This window comes from Anopheles aquasalis, chromosome 3 (genome assembly GCF_943734665.1).
Source record: "Anopheles aquasalis chromosome 3, idAnoAquaMG_Q_19, whole genome shotgun sequence".
Taxonomy (NCBI): Eukaryota; Metazoa; Arthropoda; class Insecta; order Diptera; family Culicidae; genus Anopheles; species Anopheles aquasalis.
The window spans coordinates 51602793-51624155 of record NC_064878.1 but is presented as its reverse complement, the minus strand read 5'-3'; the positions used below and the strand labels follow the sequence as shown (position 1 = coordinate 51624155).

The 21363-nt window shown below is 49.0% G+C and overlaps 1 protein-coding gene across 7 annotated transcripts in view; it reads right to left on the bottom strand.

The window, feature by feature from the left end:
* LOC126575070 (feline leukemia virus subgroup C receptor-related protein 2) overlaps nucleotides 1–21077 on the bottom strand; it is a 30547-nt gene extending 9470 nt beyond the window's left edge. Inside the window, exons 1-6 of one of the 7 annotated variants that reach the window (XM_050235585.1) lie at nucleotides 20639–20708; nucleotides 19486–20135; nucleotides 10276–11222; nucleotides 9908–10022; nucleotides 7481–7583; nucleotides 5805–6029 (exon numbers count right to left, since the gene is read on the bottom strand). In XM_050235585.1, the coding sequence (XP_050091542.1) occupies nucleotides 5805–6029; nucleotides 7481–7583; nucleotides 9908–10022; nucleotides 10276–10417 (585 nt within the window). In that variant the 5' untranslated portion in view covers nucleotides 10418–11222; nucleotides 19486–20135; nucleotides 20639–20708. Of the gene's footprint in view, nucleotides 1–5804; nucleotides 6030–7480; nucleotides 7584–9907; nucleotides 10023–10275; nucleotides 11223–11645; nucleotides 11695–19485; nucleotides 20188–20504; nucleotides 20709–20977 lie in introns of those variants that run through there. The other 6 variants (XM_050235586.1, XM_050235584.1, XM_050235583.1 and 3 more) reach the window with 6 other exon arrangements.
* Nucleotides 21078–21363: the final 286 nt, after the last annotated feature.

Sequence of the window (21363 nt, the reverse complement as noted above, 5' to 3'; positions counted from 1 at the left end):
TCATGTGAATCAAATGGATCAATCCGGACAGTACAATTGGTCCATCGGAATATTGGAAAAAGCTTTGAAATGAAAATGGATGGACCGGGGGTACCTCTTTGAAGTTTATGTTTGCAGTAAAAATCCGTTCGCTCCCAGAGTCGGCTGCAGGTAGTTGAAATTGATGACTTTTTCAGTCAGTCAGTCAGTCAGTCAGTCAGTCAGTTCATTTCAATCAATTACGATAAAGGACGCTCTCGCATCGTATGCGTTCTCGTAAAAGGTAAACGAAACAGAACGGAGCACAACAATGGAGCATAATTGAAACATAAAATGCATACACTTTTTGCACTAGGGAAGTTCCTACGAAAAGGGGGCGGGGGACTCCTCATAACGGGTGGATGTTCCGCTCGATTTAATCAATTGCTTCGTATCGGTATGTTACACTTAAATGATTGGTATAGATATTATATTTTTTTGTATTAAAACCATTCAGACGACATACACTAGCAGCTCGTTACACAGCACACTACGACAATGCAATCCGCTTCGTCCTCCCTCCGTATGTGTTGGTCTTCCTACGGGCCATTCGAGGACAACCGTATCGTACCAGGATAAACACAAACACACGCCGCAGTCTTTGCACGGCCAGTAAGCAATTTTTCCACCCGACCGCTTTTCATCTATTCCTGCCACATTCTCGAGGCGAATCGAGTACCGGAATCGGCCAGGTGGAAAGAATGATCTCTAGCAGCCACCCGGGGATGGGGGGAATGCCGAGCGACAACCTGACTTTGTGGCTCTGCGCGGAAGAGCACTGGAAATGCTTTATTATTTCCCGTGCCACTCAGCCATCTCTTTGCTTGCTTTGTTTAGTTTAGTGTGTCCTTTCGAGCGTTTTCTTTCGATCCACTCCCAATCCACTGCTTGACTTCATTCTTCCATTCAATCTGAAACAGGTCTGCCTTTTCCTCATCGTGTTCATCGCATCCGAAAACTCACTCACTCGAGATGGAACTGAATGGAGTGCTTTTCACGTAAAAATGATAAAGAAGCGGCCAGAGAGAGAGAGAGAGAGCGAATCGATCGTTCGGTTGAGATTGGAATTGATAAATATTCAGCATGCCAACGAAAGCCGGTCGTGATAATCAATGGCACAGCATCGTCTCGGAACAGCTGACGCGCGCGACAGGCCGTGGCGTTGCAATCTAACAAACCCACATGCGGTCGGCGTATCCTTTGAAAGCATGCCGATCAGTGCCACGACCCACAGCCGAGCGTGTACATGATGCGATAAATCAGTTTTTCCACCACACGGGCTTACATGCCGCTCTGAGAGAGAGAGAGAGTGAGGACGCCGTCTATGTGTAGCCCACCAACTGTGACAGCCGATTGGCAACCTAGTACGAGCGACGACCATGACGACGACGATCATGGTGATGATTTCCATTTTCTGGCTCGTCTGCAGTTGACGCAGATTAGTTTTCGTGAAGGACCAACCAGAACCCGGTGCCACGGAGAGTAGCAGCAGAAGCGGCAACAGTACCAGCGATCGTAATCCCGGAGCAAGAGACCCACTAAAAGGAGATGAGGATCCGGCCCAGGGGTTGAGGGTGGCATAATTAGTGCTTTTTGGGTGGGTGGATGGTGTTCGGAAAGCGATGAAAGCAACACAGAGAGAAAGAGAGCCAGTCGAGTGTTTTATGCGGTCACGGGAATGGTGATTCATTAGTATTCAGCGAACCACCGAAAGGCTGTCCAGAAATATCATCTTTAACACCCCGGAAAGCCTTCTTTTCACGCCTGCACCTTGTCTTGTCAGAGGTCGAAAAAGAAAACGAATGTTTTCCTCGAGAATGAATCTCGATTCAGCCACGATTGATTTCAAAACAAAATCATGACTTAAAGACACTCATATAGCCACAAACGACAAACGGTGGCAATCGTGCGACCATTGCAAACACGAAATTTAATAGAACCCTCTCGTGGTTTGGTCGCAAAGCGTGGATTGCGCGAAAATTCGATTCCGATGCAAATCACTACCATTGCCAAAGACAAGACCAAGTGCTCGCGACGTGGCGTGGGGCGCGAAAATCAATTTTCTTTTCGGAAGTGGCACGTGCGAATGCGAAATTCAATTTTCCCTCCCTCAACCTCATTCCTGGGGAAGGGAAATCGATTTCCCGAAGGTAAAAACTAGCCCCTCGTGGTGCGGTTAAAGACTTGAAGGCGCATCTTGAAGTGGTTTTAAAAACCGGGCAGGTACGACGAGGAGAGGGTAACTTTCGCGAGCTAAAGGCATTAGCTACTAGTGTCTGTGCGCACCACACTACGCCACGGAAACCGCGGGATCATCAAATTAGCATAAATGCCACCACCATCACCATCACCTCCACCACCAGCACGACCAGCACGTCGTTCTTGATGTGTTCCACGTCATTCCATCCATCTCTGGGAACTTTGTGTGGCTTGAGAGTAACTAGCAACCGCGCGCACCACACGTGGAAGCTTGTGCACAGTTCACCGTGGTCTTTTCTCGGGGGCAAACCAGCTATCATCCAGCTTTGGAGGATGATTATGTCGCTTACAGGCAGACAGACAGACAAACCGCGTGGCAGGCAGTCTCTTCCCACAAAGCCTGGCTTAGAGCAGGCGTGGGATTTTACGTTCGGCAGTTGATGGGTTCTCGTCGCCAGAGCGGAAGTGGAAGCTTCCGGAAGTTGAAGCTCATTACGGGCGCAGTTCGGAGTGAAAGCATGCTTCCCCCCCTCCCCCTCCGCCATGGTTTTGTGTTGTGTTGACTCTTGTTGCGGTGTGTGCGCAAAGTGAAAAGTGAAGAACCCAACTTCGCTTCATAAGTTAATAATCCTTTTTTGCTCGAGTTCGTGGAATTACCGGCGAGCGCTTTTAGAGTACGTGCTATCGCACACAACAAGAGGATGTATTCGGTTCGGTGGAGTATGTATCCAACAAAAACTTATCAGGCCGGTGGGTGGATGATGTAGATAGTGGCCGGCGTAGTTTACATCTCTTGGTGCCGGCACTTGAGATCCACTAAAGCATCATCGAAGCAACGAAGCAGCAAAACACACACTCTAGAATAACGTCTATTTCATTACACGCTCATTATGGCCAATTTGGTCGCCTCTTACCCTTTTTTTGGAGGAGAGCCATTCTGTTGGGAAAATGAGCGGAAAAGCTCCAGGCAAGTTGAAGCCTCTCGTGAGATTTTTTCGCTTTTTTCTTTGCCTCTTCTGTGATAGCGCGTGCCTTTCACGCAGTTTACCAGTTCCGCCTTTACCCTCTGATTCGTGGCCACTTTATCCTCTGATTCTTATCTCCTTTATCACTAAGCCGTTGCACCGGTTCTAACAGGAAGGATAAAAGTCCTAACAATGAAAATGAACCTGCGCGCTGTCTCTCTCTCTCACACTGTCTGTGAGGCTGAACTAAGTAATCAACAACTTCCGTTGGGGTGGACCTCGTACGTCAAACTCATTTGGCCGAGGATAGAGTTTTTCAGAATCCGTTCCGTTCCGTTCGGCGTTACCAACGCAACCGACCAATCAACCCGACCACCAATCCACTACTTGCGTCGGTTGCTTTGATTGGAGCATCGCCTACGGCCGACGTTCGACCTACACCGACGGAAAAAAGGATCAATTCCGTTGGATCGTCGCTTGCTTCGCATCATCATGACGCTGTTATGACGAAGCGAGTGGGGGCAACGGACGGTGTATAATGCAATCCGGTGAACCAGGGAAGGAATTTTCCTCTTTTCCATGAGCCACGCTCCGAGAAAGCCAAGATGCTCCGTGCCGGTTCTGAACTTTCGATAACATTTCCGCTCGATTGAGCCAACCGATTTTTCATCGTTACCATCACGACCAAGCAGATGATGATGATGATGAGGGTGATGAGGGGGAGGATGAGGGTGTGGAATGACTGATGTGATGGTCGGGATCTTATGACTATGGATTTCTGCCGGACATCGGCGCTATGCGGCAACGGAACTAACATGAATGAACATATAATTAACAGCAAATTGATGTGCAATCCAGCGCAGAGCTAGTGGGCTGGAATGTTATTTATTTATTACGTTTATGATGAATTCCGGAACGGGAATTATGGGCTCGAGACAGGCAACAAATGAGAGCGGGAGTAGCGCATAATTTACTCGGACGTATGACAGGACGAAATAAAAGTTTGTCTTTAAAGCAGATGTTTTCGTTTGGAAACGGATTGATCGCAGCTAATGAAGCATTCGATCGATCGATTGTTCTATTGTGTGCTTGTGTTCACTCAAAGTATGGCCAATTAGTTTGTTCTATTTTGTCTCTGGAAGCATCTCGCGAAGAAAGAATGGAATAAGTTCGCTGTCGATACTCCACCAGCATCCAAAGAACCAGCGCCTACGATCCACCAGAACGGGACTCCGTTTATTTTTTCTTTTGTAATTCCCACCACCCATCCGCACAAATGGATCCTGGACCTGGTGTGGCCCTTTTGTGCACGAAGCGATTGCAATTAAAAGCATGATTCCATTCAGCAACAACAATGGAAACAAATGAAATAAATTGTCTCGCTCACTCTGCTTCCGGGTTGGTTTTATTCCGTCCGTTTCTTTCGCCCGATTTTGCTTCTGCACTTTATTTATTTTTTAGAATAATACCCACAACCTGCCACCAGCGTGATAACCGATGTGCTGCCATCATGGCTGCAGAGTGTCCTTTCCATTCTAGAGTGTCCATGGCTGCAGAGTGCCCCTGCTGACCGGGATATGTGTGCCGGCGAGAGCCAACGAGTCTAGTTATGAACCAGAACTATGACGACAACATGTTGCAGAAACATAATTTATGGAAAACAAACTTTCCTCCGCGTGCACAGTGCTGGATGTAATGCTGACCAGTCGGTTCGGCCCACTAAGAAGCTTACTGCAGACTGTGCGGAACCACAATATTGGGGCGTCCAATGGGTAGTGCACATCCGGTCGGTGGTTTAAAGATGAAGCCGGACACAGACCGGGACAAAGTTCTCGCTGACCACGCTCGCTTCGTTCGGCATTCAATTACTCGCCTTACAATGGCCAGAATGCCAGAAACAAATAGCGCAAATGGTGGCTGCCAATGTGGTTATGCCAGAGAAGGAGAGAGACCATTTTGAATGTCCTCTAACACCGCTGTTTATGCTGGATGCATGTTGTTATAGTCGGTTTCTTTTAAAAAAATAATTTCCTTTCTCTAGCCACAGGACTTGGTGCTTGCACTAAGACACCTCGTCCACCATTTAACCCCTCGACATCGGAAATTTAGAAGAAGCTACCTCAAAAAACACGTACCACGTACTGTTTCCGCCTTTTCACAAACACTCCGCCCCCGGGGGTGGGGTGCTAATGGCGGATGGGACTTAGAAGCATAATTGCCTCTTTTCACTTCTCGCATCGCAAAGTGCTTTCTGCCGTTCTGCCGGATGCAGCCACCACGAGTGCTTAAGTATGTCGATTCCAATGGCGACATGATGACGGTTGGCTTACCGTTCCCGGTGGTGGAGGTCACAGCACCACAAAATACCAAAAAGCCTTTTGGGCGGAGGACAAGTGGTGAGACAAAGATTTATCGTTCCTCCCCCAAAACACGTGACGCAGATTATCAGGGTTTTTGCCACCCGAGTTGTCTTCCGCGAGGCTAATAGCGCGGGCGCGAGTGCACACACCCGGCCCGGCACCCGGCGATGATGAATTAGGTGCAGACGACCAAAAAGGGAAAAGTTTTTCGCTTTGCAAGTGGAAAGCCACTCACTCTCCGACGCACTCTGCTGCTACTCACCTGGTTGCCAAAGACGCCGATGCTGCAGGCCGACGAGACCTGATCCGGCCCGAACCAGACGGCGGCCACCTTGGCCGGTAGCGAGAGGATAAAGACCTGCGAGGCGGCCACAATCGACTGGCCGATGAAGCCGACCCAGAACAGCTCCGGACTGACGGAGAAACACTTGACCCAGGCACCGGCACAGGTACCGAGGACACCGGCGATGGCAGCGATGCGAAGGCCCTGGAGTAGAGTAGAAAAGAAAAGAGCACGTTAGTTGGTTATGTCGCACTGTGTCTCTCTGTCGTGAATGCCGTTAATCCTGCTGAAAAGGAGAATTATGAATGGCGAAAAGTGTTCCGTCTCGCACTCTGGATCTCTCCTTCCATCCGGCTGTCTGTGCTGGCCTGTTGCATTTGTGGCCATTTGTGGCCATGCACACGATACGATATCCTGCGCACGATAACGTAGAATGCCATTCAAAAACCGGTGCTGGCATTCTGGCAACTGGCATGATGCTCGCATGATTCGCGAAAGCCAACCGTTCTGGCCGTCACCAGTAGTTGTTTCAATAATTCTCCCGAGCCAGAACGATACCAGTGGGACGGCTGACTGTTCCGTGATCTTATCTCATTAAAATAAATGAGGAAACACTTCCCATCACATGGTCTATGTTCTGCAACTAATGCTAAACTCCGGAAAGCATAGACCAGCGCGAGGATTGCGAGAAATGACCGGAATGATTGCTTACAGGATGCATTTATTTGCATTCGACATCTAGCTGCTACCGATAAGGCCTAGGTTCTAGTTTTGTAACCCGTGGACGACACCAGAGTTGGAGTCAGCACAATCGGTGTGACAACTTCAAACTGAAGCTAACGCCAGATGGTACCCGATGTTCGTACCACTTCACGTCAACCAGAGTACCGATGTAATGTAATTCTCTATGTCTGTGTTCTCGGGCATGGTTCGGTGCTGGTGCTTTGAGTGGATTTGCTTGCTTGCCTGGCTCGTAGAATCTTCCAGCTGGCACATTTTGAATAATTTTAACGATTTGTTTTCTACTAAATTTAATCTCACCGCACAGGGAGATTCCTTGGTTTGTGCTCGTTCTAGGTACAATCCTAAAAATTTAACGCAAATCGATTTTTCGGAACTGGCGAAACGAAATTTCCATGACCACCAGTTCCAGGGCGGAGTTTTCTATCAGGCGCTGGCGTTGGCCTGGTTTGGTTAATTGCAAAACACTGTCCATAGCGCCGGACCAACGTTTAGCTAAAAATAGGCCAGGATCTGCACGCCAGGTTTATCCTCCCCGCCTGGTGATGGCGTATTTCGTAATTGATTTCGCGAATCCAGGCCAGCGGAGTGAATTGAGAGAAGGGGAGAGCGACAGAAAGGGCACCGGAGGATACGCTTCCGAATCTGAATTACAAGCGCTGGGAATGAGGTGCGAGCCGATTTTCATTTAAAATACCGAAAGAATGCAGCCGGACCGAGTGCCGAAATTGACCAACGCGGCGGCGTTTTCTCGCTCGCTCGGTCGGTCGACGGACATCAAACGCAACCGGCCGCCCAGCATCCCACAAACATTGACCGAGGGTGGTGCGCGCACTACGACGATTGAGATTCCGGTGTCGGGCATTCCGAATTAGTTGGTTGACCATCGGTTGACACGAAGGGGGGGAACTTACCATTTTATCCAGTATCCAGCTGGCCGGAAAGATGAGCGGAATGTAGAGTATCATGAATATCATCGACGTCCAGTCGACCCAGGTACTGGTGATGTTGTAGTATCTGCGGTGTGATGGTGGCGACCGGGCAGGCAACATTCCGCGGAACATCAGGGGAGGGCCAGATGCAATTTTCGATCATTTCCGGATGTTGTTACCGGAATGCAGGTGACCGAAAAGGGTACCGAAAAAAGGAGAAAGAAAGGAAAGAGTTTGAGTGAGGCGGACCACAGAGCAGCCGCCTGAGGTTGACATTAACTTCAATCATCATTTCATGTTCGCGGTCACCACGTCGCGCCCCTCTCTGTTCTGGACAGTTGGATTTTTACGTGACCGGTTGGGTGGCTTTGAGAGTTTTAATTAAATTCAACCCCGGGAACCCTACCCTGTGATAGGAAGGGGAAGATGTACACGCGTCACAGTACATTGTAGTTACTGGAAACCAACTGCCGGCTACCGACTACTGGCGCAATGTGTGACCTTCATGGCCTATGTTTAATTGAATCGATTGCCCTCGGCGAGTGGAGTGTAGCGAACCAGTGAACGGTGGAAAATTGCTCCATAAATCGAATTTCCATCGACGCACACATACCGGACTACCGTCGGAGGTCATAGTCAATCTGTGCTGCGCCATCCAATCCCATGGAAAGGTCAATACATTTCCCTGGATGCATTAGGACCACTGATGTCACTTTGTTTGAAGTGCGCAACTCTCCCCACCGTCAGGCGAGAGGTGAGAAGCATTGGTCCAGGAACCGATCCAGGTGCTTACAGATCCGGAAATAGATGCCGGAGGGGTTTGTTTGGAGTAGCACAGGTTAGTGGAGCGAGAGAGGGGTACGGAGAGTAGATTTATCGAGTGGCTAATTAAATGCCTCGTAGGATTTGATTATAGTTATCAAGGGTCCTAGTATCGCATTATGGTGATGGTGGGTGGATATCCGAGGGCCGGTGATAATATGTTGCTATTTACTGGCCACTGATCGGAATCGGATACAGCATCCTAGAGCAGATTGTAACTGACAGGAGCTCTAGCAAGAGCAAACTTACTCTATCTAGTAAGCTATGACTCTCATCAACATAGTAAGCTTTTCGTCACCACGGCTTTTTTGGAATCGTAGTAGCTTATACGCTTTATAAAACGATTATTTCAGTTCCGACTACGAAGCGGTTCGTGTCGAGAGAAACTCTCTCCGTTGATTCAACGCCAAAGTGTGCACAGCAGCAGCAGGCAATGGGTGAGGATTATCCACTTCCTTAAATCTATTTCCAGATAACCTTTTTCATATTTCTATCGCAACCGAACCTAGTATCTGCCAGCAGACCAAGGATATCGGCAACGGCAAAGGGCCAACAATCTTTCGCCCCAATTCAGAGCAATATCCGAACCAGAGGATTCTACCTCTTGTTTTCCTTTAATTTATTTCCTCCGCACCACATTCTGCGCCTTCCACTGTCGGTCACGGAAGGGGAAATATTATTTTAAATTCTTTTCCAACATGGATTCTCATGGGCTCCACGGAATGATGCTCTCTCTCTCTCTCTCTCTCTCTCTCTCTCTCTCTCTCTCTCTCTCTCTCTCTCTGTTGTTGTGACCTGCTAGGCAAGGGTCTGGTCCCCATTTAGTCGGCATGTTGCAGGCCCTCCTCCCGCAGTTGCGCCGGCTGCACAAGATCACATGATTCGCCGGCTCTTCTTCTTCCTTTCGCGATGTATAGATAAGCTCATCCCATCATCCCTGTCGTAGAGAGGATGGCTGGCTAGCTATCTGATCATTTCGATGGAAAACCAACAACCTGGAATGGCTCCCATCCTTGGCCTTTTTCCGATTTTTGGGGATTTATTTTTTCCCACACCGTTTTCCCCGTTGTTGCGTTCGGATTCTGACGATCATTTTCACGCTTTCCACACCAGGTGGTATCCGTTCGTGGCCCCCTTAAAACGGGACAAATAACATAAGAAGCCACCTCCAAAAGGTTCTCGGACGGGGCTCATGAAAGTGAAAAAATCCACTATCACCACCTTGGGGATCTTTCGTTGTCGCACCGCGTAGGTCAACACGGTGTGGGTTGAGGGGAGCCAATATTGTGCAACACCAAACACCGAAGCCACGGTTCGGTTCGGTTCGGTTCGAGTGGGAATCAAGGAAAGGTTAGATCCCCTACCATCTCATCGGATTCCTCGGCGTCGACAGTCAACAAAAGGGACACGGAACGCGGAAAGAAAGAAAACCAAACACCACGGAGTCGACGTTCCAACTGGAGCTGGAGCCAAAATCTCGGGAGCGTTACTCTGGGCGTCCACTGATACGATAGCAGCGTGCGCGTTCTCGGCAGCGAAGCATATCGTGGTGTAACACAAGAAAACAGAGAGGTACGAGGGACTTACCGCTGAACGATGTTGGCGATGATGCTGTACTGGATCCACTGGAGCGCGTTCGAGGCGGAATACATTACGAAGAGAGCCAGCACCAGCCAGCGTCGCTTGTACATCCGGAACTCACCTGAGGAAGGAAGCAAGAGGCGAGGGACGAAATGGATAAAACATTCGGTACGTGGTAGGCGTGGAGAAGTAGCTGATAGCCTGATAAGAGGCACCAGCACGCTAAAACGATGAAAAGTTAAATCTTGTTCGCGAACTCCCGAGGGACATTCCCGAAATCCTTATTATATGCTCGAGATAACTAGAACCGAGTTATGATAGAGGACGGTAGTTTGCAATCACAAACTACACCAACTCTTGGGGCATATCCTTACCGGCTGGTAGGGCGGGCTTGTCGAGTGTCGCACTCGAGCCATTGGTGACCGGCGGTTTGATCAAATCCGATGACTTGCTGCCGGGCATGTAAGCGTCGGCCACGACCGTCACTTCCGGTACGTTCGAGTGTTTCAGATCCATCGCTCTTCAAATCGACGCTCACTGCGCTTCCTGAGGCCGCGGGAGAACTTTTCCTTCTTGGATCTTTCTCGAGGCGAGTTTTCCAACTGCGAGGCTAAGGTTATCGACTTCACTCTCGACTGCACGCTGGTTTAAAAGGCGTCCCGGGGAAGGGGCGGTGCTGCTGATTTCAACTTTTCCAAAAGGACACTTTACCGCTCCCAGCAGCAAACTTGCAGCAGTAGTTCAAAGTAGTTAAAATGATGGCAAAGGTACAGGATTTATTGTCATGTTGCTCCGCGTGAGATCTGCGTGACACCCGGAGTGGACGCTTCTTTCAGTCTAGTTTCTTGGTGCCTATGCCTCGAGCATCCGCGAGTGCATCTGCATTTCGCTTTCAGCAATTTGTGTCGAGGGTGGATTTGCTTGCCAAAATTTAATCCGCCTGTAAACCGCGTGCGCGCTCACTCAGGAATGCTTCGGCTGCTTATTAATAATGAAATGGGGCCTCTATTGATTTATTTCGCCCGGCTGCATTTGCTGCTTTCCGATGGCCATGGATGCGGCGACGAGATGCTAATCGGACGGGAGAGCCGGAAAACGTGCTCGTTTTGCGCGGGTTTTTGCGGTCGTAGTCGTGGTCCTGGATGTTCCCGAAAGTGCACACTGGTGGCCACGTGGTGAGGGACGGCGTGTGCGGGATAATGGAATTTCCGTTCGCAGCAAAGTGTTCCGTCTCCGGGTATTTTTGGGGCCCGAATGCTGCACAGCGGACCGGTAGTGTTGGCTGCCGTTCCAAGGATGGTGTTATGGTCTGCTGTAGAAGCTGCAGAAGAAAGAGATGGAAAGAGAGAAAGAAAGAGAATGCACACAAAATAAGCATTTATTCGATTTTTAACACTAGAGTCATCTACGGTGCAGCATCAGCGAAGGAACGATTTCCGCACGAAGGGTTAAGACAATGGCATTGGCCGGATGGCAAAGGAGAACCTTTTTGGGCGAACCTCTAGAGCTCGACACACATAAACTCGATCGAGCATTGTCGGTGACACAGCATGTGACAGCCCGGTGTGCACCGCCACGCGAGAATCCAGAACGATTTATCGATTTTAATTTTAAAGTTTGTAATGTTTACCCTCATGAATAATGCCTGCACAGTGTGTGCGGCACATACATAAGACCAAGGATTTCCCTTTTTTTGTGACTCACTCACTAAAGCTAAAGGCAGAGATTTCAGAGACACTCTTACCGAATGATTGGAAGGTGTTCGTTACGCCGCATCATCTTTTTGTGCCGGTCTTTAAACGATCCTCATCCTTTCCCGATTTAAGCGCACCCCTCTGGATGCGCATGAACTGTGGTGGAAATAATTGGCTTACTTAAGAGGGGTTTTTACAACCGAGGGCATAAAACAGAAAGCTATAGGACGCTGTTGTAACGCCATTTACTTCGTCTTCGCCATCGCGCACCGTCATTCGAGAAACTACTTCGACTCAATGATTGGCAGAGTTGTGCTGGTCGTAAAAAAGGGAAGGCCGCGTGGCCTGCCCAGAGAAAGTTCCATCCGAATCATGCTTTGTCGCTGGTCTGAGAAGCAGGTCTTATGTTGCACTTTCATGCAGCTCGCAGGATCTCCACTTTGGTAGAGAGGATTTGTGAGAATTTATGTTCTTCGACTTGGACTTCTTCGCACGTAAAGAGTGCACAACCGTTACACAACCTACGAGGGCTAGAACTTGCCGTCGCAAGCCTTCTAGAATGACAAAAATTGGATAAAATCGCCGGTTGGCCGGAAAAGTGTCAAGCGGGAATTTCGGACACCAAAATGTCCCACTTCTCCACCGAAAGGACGTCCTGCACCCTGCAGGGTGTCCATTTCGGAAAGCGATCATTAGTAACAATCGTGGCACTTTCCCGGGAGAGGGCAAACTGCAATTGCTGCCACGTGACACGATTCACAAGCAAGCGTTTAAGGGATCTTTCTCATTCTCTCCTGCTCTCTCTGAGTATCGTTTCCAGAACCAGAACTCACGGAATCTCACGTCCGCGCGCACCGTGTAAACGATGGTATCACTAGAACGAAGCTCATTTTTCCCCCGCTACACTAGAGCCTCTGTCATAATTAAGATAAAAGATATAACACTCTCCTGACAAGGGCTTTACATCGCCCTCGAGTCCCTTTCCGGGGGGGCGCGTGACGTCTTGCAGGAGCGCACTGATCTCGTTACCGTTTTTCTTTTTTGGGAACCGACGGTACAACCTGCCTCAAACAGCTGGCAGCCGTGGCCGTGTCTGCGTGTGTGTTGTAAGCAAGCTACCTAACTTTTTCAATAACAACTCAAACAAAAAATCCACTCCACGGTCACGACATCTTGCAAGCAAACGCGTTTCGGGTACCCAAAAACCATCATCCTGGGTTGCGCTATTGTTCGCCGAATCTAGCGCTTTCGAGAGCTTTTCTGCGGCCACAAACAGCACGACACAAGAGACGCACGCTGTTTGCACGCCCTTGAAGTTGAAGGTGGATGAAAAACCATTTCTTCTACATCCTCACTATCCCTCCCTAAAAAAATGATCAAAACGCGCGACATTTGTTTGGTTTGGCAAAAAAGGAGAAGTTTTGCCATTTCACATCATGGCCGCCGTTGCATGGCTTCCAGCAGCAGCAGCAGCAGCAGCAGACACAAACAGCATGCGCTTGGATGCGGCTCGGAGCGTTTAATCAAACACAAGGTTTCTATGGAACAATTAAATGTAAATTGACGTTACTTCAATGTAGCACAAAGAGAGGGAGCCACGCTCACGCCACCAACCTGCATAGGGCTAAAGCGTGCCTTTAGCGTGGCAATACCTTTTACACCTAAGAGGGTCGTACATCAATTACATGTTTATGGCCCTTGGAGTGAAAGATAGCGTGGCGATAATGTTCAATGATTACCAGGCGACGGCGTGTGTGCTCCAGTGGTTGTCTTGTAAATGACTCCTCGTCTCTGCTTTCAGGCAGGTGAATGCAATTTATTATTTAAGCCTTCTTGAACGCCTATCCGAAAAGGAGTTAATGACTCAAGGACACAGATGGATAGCGGTACGTGACATGTTTGATAGTCGGCGACGCAGTTACAGCTTAAGATATTTGGGAAGAAGCACAAGAAGATTCAACAGAGTGCCAGATTTATGTACACTTCCTTTGTGTTCGCGAGCACTTTATGTCCTCTTCCTGAAAGGCGGTTCGTTTCCATGGGTCCCATTCCTTTTTATGCTAAATGTCAGACGAGTTGAGCCGTTTCCCCAAGCATAATCTAAAGTATGCTCAACCCAGAATACGACGTAGAATCGTTTAGCGCAGCAACGTTCCTTCCATCCCTCTCTCTGCAACACTTTCTGTAGGTTTTAATCGGATAAACTTGCTAGCACTATATCCTACTAATCCTTAGTTACCGGAAACAGGCAGGAAAGCTCTAGGAGCGGCACTTCAAGGTTCAAGCTTCACTTAGCAGTGAATTGTGGATTCTTGTCTCCCTCTTCGACTCGTCACTATCGTACCATAACTCGTTTCATTGCTTCTTGGCTAAAATTTCAATTCCAATGTCGAGTGGCCGACCTAAAATGGGGTCCCTCGGTCCCCCAATGCCACATGTTTTCCTTTCAGTGAAGAAAGCTTATTACGTCTTGGTTGTCATTTGGGGGCGAGTCTTACCAGAGACGAATACACTTCCCATTTCGGGCACAAATTGAGCTAACGCACGGAAAAAGGGGAATGCGTCCTTCTGAAGGAATTGCCACGAACCGGTTAGGTTCTGGTTTTCGTCGCTAAATCACAAGTGCTTTCTTTGCTGGAGCAGTTCCCGACCAGCAGCAACATGTTTTCGCTTCCTCTTCCGCATTGCTATTAATGCGGGAAGCGACAACATCGAATGATTTGTGTCTATGTTATTGCGTGCTTCCCATTCCCAAGTCCAAGCGGCGGCATACGAGAACCCGGGACGAAAGAATGTTCCGGGCCTTCCCCTTGACATAGTTTATCACAAGTTGAAGGAGCTAACCACGAGCCAGCCGTAGGACGCAGGGACGAGACTACAAGCCACATTTTGAAAAGCTACTTTTCACCACCGTTCACTCTCTCGGTCTGGGTCCTAGCATAAGAACTTCAGTGGGAACCCTCTGGCACAAGCATTTTCTTTGATCTTTCCCGATGGTGTGGCTGTTTGTTCATTCATTCATTTTTGCTGATACTTTAACAGCTTCCGCATCGTTATGGTTCCGGTTCCGGAGTCCTTTCTGTCTCTGTAATCGTTCCTTAGAGAAAAGGCCGCTCTACGAATTGTGCAGATCATGATGATGGATCATTCATACTCATCGTCACACTTCATCACGCTAACGGCACCCGGGCGGCAACTGCTCCATCAGCAGTCCGTGGAGCCGAATTAGCAGCAGATTCCCCTGGGGGGGGGGGGGGGGGGGGGCATTTGCGCTAGTAGACAAGAGGAAGTAGCTCGATGAAAATGAATCTCACTATCCGTTAAATAATGACCAAACATTCTCAATTATACGCCCAGTACAATCATTACCGAGTGTCTCGTCTCGGCGCAGACCACACAGAAACCCGCGGGAGAAGATAAATAATAGACAAATAAAGTGATGGAGAACGATCGTTCTTTCCACGGCAATCAACTTCGGGAATCAAGTTTTGTCGTCCCTCAGGAAATGAAACGGGCGCAGAACGAATTACATTCCATTTTTCTTCCGTTCCGTTTCCCCGGTATCGCGCAGCCACTTGGCCAACGCTTTGGCAACTTTTCTCATTTCCTTGCTCGCCAGCTCAGTTCACAGTGCGGCTCCTTCAGGACTTCTTGCTGGAACATTGTAGAGAGAGATTTATTCACAAACAACCTTTTCCTGAACTCCCGGCCGGAAGGTAGCTTCTTGTTTAAAGCAAAGTGCCGACACGCAAACGACACTGTTCGATAAAGATGTACTAACCGCCAACGTCCGTGCTAAGGGTTGATCCGGAGAGAGTGTAAGCTTTACCAACTGCTCCCGCAACTCTTATAATTGGAGGGCTTTTGAAAAGTTTTGCTTTCCTTTTATGCGGTTCGTGTTGAATGATGTACAAATTGAATATTCACTGCCGTGATCTGGTTTATCGTTGTGGATGACTCGTCGTAAATTGTGACGCAGGTTTCGTGGAAAACAAGAAAAAAGGTCCGAACGTTGCAATTGTGGTCATGGTCATGGTCGTGGGCAACAGGCATATCCATTTTCTCATTAAATTTCTGTGAAAAAGCTGACAGAATGAGCCAGCAGCCAGCAGTCTGATGATAATTGACTCCACGGTATGGCCACAGCGCGGTAGTTACGTTCACCCTGTTGGTATCATCCGAGTGTGGCGTCTCCATCGCTTGGTTTTTTGTTGCTGTTTCGCAGTTTCACCGAGCTGTTTAACTACGCTTTGCGGTACGGTGGGTGGGCGGCTTTGGGGTTCCTGTTGCATTAATTGGAATCGGTGCACTTGAGCTGCACGAGCTTCCACGAAAATGGGATTGATAAGCACTCCGTGCACTCCCATCTTTTGTGTTCAAATGTAATTTTAAATGTCGATCAATTGCACAGATTTTCAACAAAAATTGAAGAGAACATCACAAAAAAGCGATTTTAAATGCGGAAATGATGTGCTAACGAGGTATTAACAGAACTTCATCGCCTTTTCGAGGGGGTTTTGGGGATTGCAAAACGCGGATTAAACAAGGATAATGCTCACTTCCACACCTTTTTTACATGTAAATGTACCACCTCAAAATTTTAATGAAATTATCTCTCGCAAATCCCGTTGGCCAAAAGCTGATAATCTTTCCCCTCTCTGCACGAGTCGGAGGATTAGCGCTCCTTAAGCCGAAGACGCTCGCCCTGTCATGGTTGAATGGGTCGGAGATTGCGTTCATTCGAGTGGAAAATTCAATTTCTTAAACTTCCTACTAAACTTGTTTAAAGTGTTTAATCATCAATTTAATTTAAAAAAAAAAAACAAAATCCTCGGAATTCCAGAGGCGTCCAGAGGCTTGATGCTAAGGCACATTGTCCACAGCAAAAGCATAATGTACCGAACGCCGTTGCTGTGTTCGCGTAAAACAGAGAACTGTCGGCCCCATAGGCGTACTCTTTTCAACCATTGGGTGTGAGTTTATTTGGCCATTTTGTTCCAAAAGTGTCACTCACATACATACCGCACAAAAACACACCAACGGATGGTAGCGACGACTTGGGGTGTGAAAGTGATGGCGTTGGTGGCATTGAGGCCATCATAAAAATGCCGACACCTCTGCCGCTGGTGCTGGTGCTGGTGTACAGCGGAAATGGAAGGAAAATTAATACCTCCTTCATCCTGCGCCGTCACTAGAGGGGAATGCCCTGTCCAGAGAAGATGTCGCTTTGTTTTGCTGGCTTCTTATGCTTTTTGCCCTGAGCCAGAGGGGGATTCTTTTCGCGTTCTTCCAGCATTCCCAGTTTATCCAATAGTCGCGCTGTATCGCGAGATTCATTTTATTATTTGAAAGCTCCCTGTGGCGGCGGCGACGGCGGCCTGGACACTCTCGGGCCACGATAGCACCACGACTGACGGTCTGGTCTACCGCTCAACAACATAATAGCATTCGGACGTCAGCGGCGGGCTGACGAAAGCTAATAAAAATCCAGCAAATTGTCGCTGTCCGCCACTTCTCCAATTGTTGGGCCCACACAAAATGGTTTCCATTTGATGGAAAATCATTTATCAACAGCCCAGCCAGGCCAGACCAGGTGGCGGTCTCCAGGTGAGAGGCGCAAAATGATTTCAAATTCGTTATTTATCGTTGTTTGTCAAACTGGTAATGAAACTACCTCATTACGTGATCGTGACCGTAGTCTCCGTGCAATTATCGCGGAATTAAATGGCGTCTGGCGGGCACTGGCCAAGGTCAGCAAAGTTATTTTCTCCCCACCCCGGGACCTCCACCAAGTACCGTCATCCTATTGGTCGTCCTTGGCAAATTCGTCTTACCTTTCGTGCCTTTGTGGCATTTGCTAAGAAGTACACCGTAAAACGATCGTTCATTGGGTGAGTAATTACTTTTCCAATTTTCCTCCTTTGGGGTGCGCGGTGCTACGGGACACACGGCAGACACGAAAGATGACCTTCCTCACTGAGGGAAAAGGAAAAGTTTAAAATTACCAACATACACCAGGTGGCGCTGGTGCTGGCTCTGGCGTGATAAATGTGCCAAATTTTTGTAATCGTAAATTCATTCCAGGTGATAAAAATACTTTCTCCTCTCGATGCTGGATGATATATTGTTAAATTGCCATTTTAAAGCAGCGAGATAGACAGAGAGCGAGAGAAAGTTAAGATGCGGAAGACTTCATTTAGTCCAGAGGACAATATCAAGGCCAGCGAACCGAGAAGCCCAGGTTCCTCGGACTCAGTCGGTGTTACGGGTATGCTAGTGATACGAAGGCCATACCGACACCGACGAAGGTGAACGGTTCTAATCTAGCGCCCCACCTCGGGCTGGGGGTGGTTCCAAAGGGGGCAGACCATAAACTGGTCTGATTATGGTACGGCGATTATCTCGTAGGCCCGGGTAATCCAGAGAATTGGATTCAATTGGGTACACCCTCCGGTCCGGGGCAACGCTATTTGTTTGTGAACCCCCCGTTCAGGGCACGACATTAGGTTTTGCCAAATAGAATAGAGATTTCTGGAGAGGGGACGGAGGGGACGGAGGGATCATGGAACCAGGCATGTGATACCCACCGCTAGCACAGAAGGGGTACGAGTAGAGAGCTAAAGCCCCCGTGTCGTTCCTTTCGTTTGATTGTCTTTCGCACGCCTCGTAGCACATGCGATGAAACGATTTAAAGTGTCCTCTCCATGAATTTGTCACGGCAGCTCAACCCTTTTAGATCGACACAAGATTGAACACGAACCCACGGCCCCGGGTCGCGCTTTCATGTTTTGCTGCGGGAACTCAGTGCTGATTACTATTAACTGCCACGTTCTAATGATGTCTCAGGCTGTGTGCATTAATGATTGACGTTGATGAGCACGAGCACTGACACAGGTGCTGCACTTGGTACACGTGATGCACGCGATGCAACTAAATTGCAGACGTTGCTGTGCTGTTGCTGACGATCGATCGGGAGCGCGCTGATTACCCCGCGATGACATCCCACTGTTCACCGTCGGCCTTTTGCTGTCGATGCCGATCGGATAAACCTCCCTAGATGTAGCGGAAACAACGTTGGCCCTAGGCACGAACTAACGAACGAGAACAGGAGAACGGGTATGAACAGCATGCAGCAAGAGGGTAGCACCCGCTGAGATGCATGGAATTGTCTATCTTTCGAGAGAAGGGAGGGGTCGCCGAGATTTATTTTTAAACACGAGAATCGATTGTTCGTCACGTTGGCATCCGAATGCCATACCGCGGTAGCATTGAAGGAACAGAACAGAACCCGGCCTGCTTGAGCTTGAACTCATTCAAAGATCGATCGATCCGAGCCGATCTTGTGCTTGATGCTACCCTCCCCTGGGGGACGCTCTTCTCGAGATTATGCAACGGGTACGGCGGCAGTGAAACCGCAAATAATGAGATCTCGTCGAGGAGCCCACACCAGGCGCTGGTTGGTGCATGTATAATGATTTATTCATCTACCGGGGAATGGGCAGGTTGTGTGGTTTTTTTTTTATATGATGTCTAGCCCACGAAAACCACGGCCTCACCTCATTCCTGAGAAACGTGACTCAGCCTCAAGACGCAAATTCGTCAACATCTCAAACCGTCGGAGTTCGTTTGGCGAACTAATCTGTTTCTCTTTTAATTGAAACATTAAATATTCAAATGTTGATCTTAGGGGAGTGCCATCCAAACCGACCACCCGTTGGAGATGATGAACGTCAAGATTTAACCTACCGCCACACGTGCACCAACAACGACGAGGGTGTCTGTTGGGTTGGGTGCGTAACGTGCCATAAAGTGTTGTGTTTTCAAAACACAAAAAATCCCCCTCGTGGAAACGTGCATCAAATCCTACTGAACAACTCTTTAACGACTTACGATTCGCGGTGCTCGCGGTGTGTGACTCAATGACACTGGTCACTAGTGACTGTCGAGCTAGGAGCTAGCGGCGAAGCTGCATTCAAAACAAATCATTCACGCACTGCTTGACCACTGGCTCGCCCATAACATGCACACGCACGAGGCCTCTCGGTGCCCGCTAGACACTAATCACTATCAGTGGGAACACAAAAGCAGTGGCCCTGGGGCAGTACAAAGGGCGCTCGAAGCCGCGTGCTGGCTGCTAAACAGCTGATTCCGTATTGCCAAATCATTCGATGCCAACCGCCCGATTGTGGCTTATCGCGCGACGCGACGCGCTTGTATTAACCGTTTAATTGCTCCACGACAACACTAATTCGTTTTTCGTCGCAGCACCAGGCCACCGGGGCGCGCCTTTGATATCGAAGAAGGAGGAGGACGGGCTATTGCCGGCACTTGACACTCGTTTGCAAGCTGTACCGTTATCACCGCAATCCGAACAATCCACCGCAGGGGTCCTGGTGTCTTGCGTTGGCGAAAAAAAAGGGTTCCCAACACCAACACTTGTGTGAATAGCAGCGATCGCGCGCAAGAATCGCCTGGCAGATCGACACCGATCACTGGCACGGAAACGGCTAAACTGGGAACTGGCTCGAGACCGGCACTGGCTGTAAAGAGACACACCGACACACCAGATGATGATGATGAGCCTAATGGGTGCTAGGGAATGCGAATGAGATGTGCAGTCTTCAAATGAACCCTAGGCTGGGTGAAGTGGAGATGCGAGCTTATCGGACACCTGCGTGTACGGCTAGTCACGCTATCATCAATCACTTCACAGAGAGAGAGAGAGACTTTGCTGTGTGTGGCTGTAAATAGTTTCACTTTCAGGAATGGGAAGCTTCTGAGAGACGCCCTCTAAAGTGGTGAGACTCTGATTGAAATGCCAGACAGACAGACAGACAGACAGGCAGCTAATGGTGGCCACCTTCGCGGTCGGGGCCTGTTTGTCACGCGTGGAATAGTTGATAGCTCACCGCGGAAGCACGTGTTCACTGATAGACCGTTACGGAGCGAGTGCGCACGGTACCCGTCCGAGGCATCCCCGGTTGAACCGGTTGGTGACCCTCGTTAAAAGGGGGAAAACCCTGTGGCTCAAGGAAATTACAACCTGCTGTTGCCTCTGTTGGCCCTGCTACTGCTGCTGTTGAACCCAACCGCCACACTGTTGGCGGCGTGCTGGTTGCCGTTGTTATCACGCGGCCTACGAATCGGTACGCCGTAACCGATTGGGTCTCTCTCGCTCTCGGAATCGGTTCTAATCGTGCTCAACGCACTTCGTATTGTGCATCACACGGCAGCATCGAGAGGAGCGTCATGCTGGCCATGATGCTCGATTGCCATGGTCACCGCGAAAAGCTTTTCTCGTTGTTGGCTGTTGCCATCGGAGCGCACGGCACTGTATCGGTTGAAAAGTTCCTGCCGTATTTTGAGCGTTTGAAAACCCCACGTGGTGCTTACGGGAAAATTTAAAGAAACAGAAAATTAACTACAACAAACACTACAGAAACTGTGCCGCGTCTCACACAACAATCAACCGAAAGGTATTGTTCTGACAGATTGTCTTCTCTCTCGCATCATCACGTGGATCATGCGCATCAGGAGTCGCTCTCACGAGATGTGTAGCCTCGCGGATTGAAAGATGAAGGTCGGAAGCTGCCTTTCGGCAGCATCACGTGCTCAGTCGTGAACCATCGAAGGGGCAACACATGCCCCAGACAGGACGAAATCCGTCCTCTCCCTACACGAACGCATGGCACGTCTTCGTTTGAAAAGAAGGGGTGAACCACGCAACAGGAGACCAGGAGCATATGCCAGTGACTGCGTGTGTGCTTA